The 4489-nt window shown below is 48.0% G+C and overlaps 1 protein-coding gene across 1 annotated transcript; it reads right to left on the reverse strand.

The window, feature by feature from the left end:
- Nucleotides 1-56: 56 nt before the first annotated feature.
- LOC116379236 (probable phospholipid-transporting ATPase VA) lies at nt 57-4458 on the reverse strand (the record flags this gene model as incomplete). Its single annotated transcript, XM_031841176.1, has 4 exons — nt 57-920; nt 2925-3119; nt 3198-3412; nt 4206-4458. Coding segments are annotated over 4 exons (1263 nt in total), but the record flags the coding sequence as incomplete, so codon positions are not given.
- Between the last annotated feature and the right edge of the window lie 31 nt (nt 4459-4489).

A 4489-nucleotide genomic window follows, 5' to 3' on the forward strand; every position in this document is an offset into this window, starting at 1 on the left:
TCCTCCTCAGTCCAGATATGGTCACTTCCTGTTCACTGGTTGATAAACCAACATGGCGACAGACTAAATGCTGAACTCAAGGCTTCAAAACGTCACGGTGACAGTATACTGTAGATATAGACTTCTATACGGTCTGTAGGTGATATGCTGACTAAAGAAGGAAACATGAACATGCTGCTATGGTGTTTGTTGATGTGTTGGTATCAACTGGTATTGTCAGTAATATCTAACGTGGCTGGAGCAAACCCCATTAAGTTTTCTGATCTGTTGAACTCTGGTGTGCCGTGATTCCCGATGTCCGAGGGACATTGAACATAGCATCAGCTCCTACCTGGAATCAATGGCTCCGAGGCCCAAAGCGACCGTATGAACGAGAGCTTCCTACCTGTGTCGGGGGGTTTGATGAGGTCCATGATGACGGAGTCCGCTCCTTTAGTGTAGACCGTGATCTGGTCCGTCAGAGGGTGTCGAACCACCACAGACATGCGCTTCCTGGTGGAGTCGAAGCCCAGCGTGTGCAGCAGCTCGAAGCTCAACTTGCCCAGGTGCGGCAGCTCCACGGTCACCTGGTCCGGGAGGCGTCCCACGAGCGAGCACTTGTAGGCGCGGGCGGCGTAGACCAGCGCCGCCTCGTCAGGGGACTCGGCCTCGTAGCGCAGCTCGCCGTCCTCCGGGCTCCGCGGCTTCCCGTCGTAGCGGGGCGGGGGGGTCTGCTGCTCCTCCTGCAGCTTGGTCAGGGTGCTCTCGGCGGAGGGCGACGACAGCAGGCTGGAGCCGCCCTTGTTGGAGGACGAGCGGTTGGTGACGAGGCTGGAGGAGCTGCTGCTGTTGGAGCCCGAGGTCAGCCGGCTCGGTGTGAAGCGCTTGATGAAGTCCTCGATGGTCTTGACCGGAGACTTCAGCTCAAACCTCATCCGGACCTGGAGGGAGAAGCAGACATCGACGTTATGAGACCGAGTGTTCAGCCTGTTAGGGCCGAGGTTTCTGGGTCCATCAGAGCGGATGAGTGCGAACATTTCTGTCACTTTTAGAAACAGAAAACCAGACGTTCACCCTGCGCACAAGTTATAATTCATTACCTCAATATATTCAAAATCTTTGCCACATTTTGATTAATTAGTGCTCAATAATTAAAGTAACTAAATAGTGCACGAGGCCACGTCAGTCGTTCTTTTATTTAGTGCTGGTTCTGGCGCCCCCTGTGGTCAGAAGTGGTAGTGTTTCTGGTTTAACTGGGTCTGACAGTCGGCTCAGTCCTGGTTCTGGTTCTTATGGTTTCATTACTTTAGTTTTATTTTAGAAATCATTTAACATCAACGTCACTGAACAGAGTCACCTGAAGAAAGTAAAGAATGAACACAAACAGGACAAACTTCAATAAAACATTGTGTTTCTCTGCAGTCATCATGTGATCAGGAATACGGCTGCAAAACACAGATTATTTTCATTGTATGTTAACGATAGTCGATGAGTCGTTTGGTCAAAACAATATCAGAAAATGGTGGAGATCAGATCAGTGGTCATGTCTTGCTTTGTCTCGTCAGTTTACTGTTTCGCAGACGAGCAAAGAAACCAGAAAATATTCACATTTAAGAAGAATTCTGACTTTTTTCTCCCTCAAACCGATTAATCGATGATCAAACTATATTAATGTAATAGTTGACAACCAATCGACTGATCTCTGCAGCTGTGATCAGCGTTGTTGTTCAGCTGCTTCTGGGAAACACTGGAGCTCTAAAAGAGAAAATCATAAATGTGTTTTATGAAGATTTAATCTGGTGAGGAACCAGAACCAGCTCCAGAGGTTTAAAGACCTGAGTCCTGATGAAAAGGCTCCGTTAGGTGTTGCAGTGACTCACATATATAAATCACTCAGGTTCCCAGTGAAGCCACAAGGGCAACATCATAAAAATGTGAAGAATGACAAAAGAGCACAAACTGAAAGGCGAGCGTATCAAAGCCAGAGCTTCTGTACACATTTACATTTCCTCCCATCTGATCAGATAACCTCCAAACACAAACAGTGCTCCATAAATAATGTGTCACAGCAGCTTAATCTGCCCACAGGAGAGGATATATCACCTCTGAACAGGACGACCACACCCGGTCTCACACCAACACAACACGGAGACTCGACTGAGACCAGAGGGAGAACAATGAAACCTTCAGCTAGAACACCAGAGGAGACTCTGTGAGGTCGCTTTATGGGAAAGAAATAACGTCAAACTAAATGAAGTCTTTGTGTCAGAAGATGAAAAAGCTACTCCCATGTTTAAAAGAAGATAAACAGAAAGAGGGCGGTACTTCAGCAGAATGAGTTCCTATTGGTTCTTCAAAGTTCTTCAAAGCTTCAAACTGACCATAAAGTCATTGGCAGCCCACTGCTCCCTATATACGGGGATGGGTCAAATGCAGAGACAAATGTCCCCCTTAAAGGGCTCAATATGGTATAATAAATAAATAAATAAATAAAGCAGGGGATGCTTTAGGGCGGGGCTACACGGTGATTGAAAGCTCTGTACCAGAGACGTATACGACGTCTCTACGTCACTCCTCCTCAGTCCAGATATGGTCACTTCCTGTTCACTGGTAGCAACAACATGGCGACGGCCAAATCGACAACCCCGAGGCGTCAAAACGGCAGCATAAAGGGATTATTACTATGCTTTGTTGTGCAACCCTGTCTTGTACAATGACAATTAGCGTGTTAGCATGTGTTAGCATGCTGACATTTGGAGAGCATCAGGAGGAGAGCTAGTAACGTTAGCGGTGCTGCTAACGTTACTAGCTCTCCTCCTGTTGGTTGTTTACAATGAAACACGATCAGAGACCAGAGACTAGAAACACATGTTCTACTGAGTCAGTAACACTTTATTTACACTCTGACGGTTAACGGTGAACTGTTAACTATAGATGAGGAGTACCTTGTGCCGCGGCTGGTTGGGGGAGGACACCACCACCGTGTTGCAGACGGTGAGAGCGATGAAGAAGTCCATGACGTCGGCGAGGTCAGAGGGCAGCTGGGAGACGGGCTGGCTGTGGAACCGCATGAAGTCCATCTGACTGCTGCACTCATTGACTTTGTCCAGCAGCTGAGGGTCGGGGGTGACGTCTTTCTCCTGCGGGACAGACAAGAGGACGGATAATCAGAGGACGGCTCACAGGACGAGGACGGCATTGGTGTCGACGCTGCTGACCATCGGGCTGCTGAAGGCCGTGTGCTTGGACAGGATGCTGGCCCGCTTGGCCTCGGCCCGGCTGCCCGTCCTGCGGTGGGACTTGGTGCTGTGGGAGCGCAGCACCACGCGGCTCTGGTGGCTGCTCACGCTGTCCCGTCTGGGCAGAGTGCCGCCGTGAGACGGACACTCCTCCTCCTCCGAGTCCATCTCCTGGTACATCGCAAGTCTTCTGGCTGGAAGCCACAAAGACATCAGTAAACTCATATCTCATATTCATGGACGACTTTATTGTCTTGATTTGTCTCGTTTAAATCATTCTTAAAACACATCTTTACAGACGGGCTTGTATGTGATGTCGTCACTTTTCTGTTTTATTTGTTGATTTTACTGAATTACTTTACTAAAGTTGATTTATTTCTATCGTATCGACTGTCTCACTGATCTTTCTGTTCTTATTATCGTCTTGTTTTTGCTGCTTCGTCTGTCACAGCACTTTGTAAACTCTGTTTTTAAAAGTTATTATTATTATTATACAAACCTGTAAAGAAACAAGTCAAGTATTAAATGTATTATAAAGAAACTAAGGTTGAATATCCTGTAAACTATTTGAATGGACTGATAAATATTTACTATAATGTAGATTTTTAACACGTCTCGTTTCTAAAGATAATAAAATCGAATTGACCGTCTTTGTAACAATCTCTAGACGTGCAAATTAATTCTGTTTATAAACAACAGAAATTCAAATATACACGAACAAACCGGCGGCTGTGATTACGTCATTTTCACTACAGCGAGTATGAACTTTGCTTATGAAGGGAACTGATTTTATGAGTGTGTGTGTATGTGCATGTGCGTGTGTATGTGCGTGAGTGTGTGCGTGTGTGTATGTGCGTGCGTGTGTTTGTGCGTGAGTGTGTGCGTGTGCATGTGTGTGTGTGCGTATGTGCGTGTGTATGTGCGTGCGTGCGTGGATGTGTGTGCGCGCGTGTGTGCGTGCCTGCGAGCTCTCTCTCTCTCTCTCACCATTTGCATCATGAGAGTACTCCACCCCCGCCACGGTGCAGCGGCGGAACACCATCTTGTTCTCGGTCAGCGTGCCGGTCTTGTCGGAGAAGATGTACTGCATCTGACCCAGATCCTCGGTGATGTTCAGAGCTCGGCACTGCAGCCGAGAGTCCGTCTCCTCGTCGTACAGCTCAGAGTCCTGGTGGATGAAGAACACCTGGCACACCTTCACGATCTCAATGGACACGAAGAGGGAGATGGGAATCAGCACCTGGGGGGGGGGGGGGGGGGGGGGGGGGGGG

This window comes from Anarrhichthys ocellatus, unplaced genomic scaffold (genome assembly GCF_004355925.1).
Source record: "Anarrhichthys ocellatus isolate YVR2014 unplaced genomic scaffold, GSC_Weel_1.0 scaffold3947, whole genome shotgun sequence".
NCBI lineage: Eukaryota > Metazoa > Chordata > Actinopteri > Perciformes > Anarhichadidae > Anarrhichthys > Anarrhichthys ocellatus.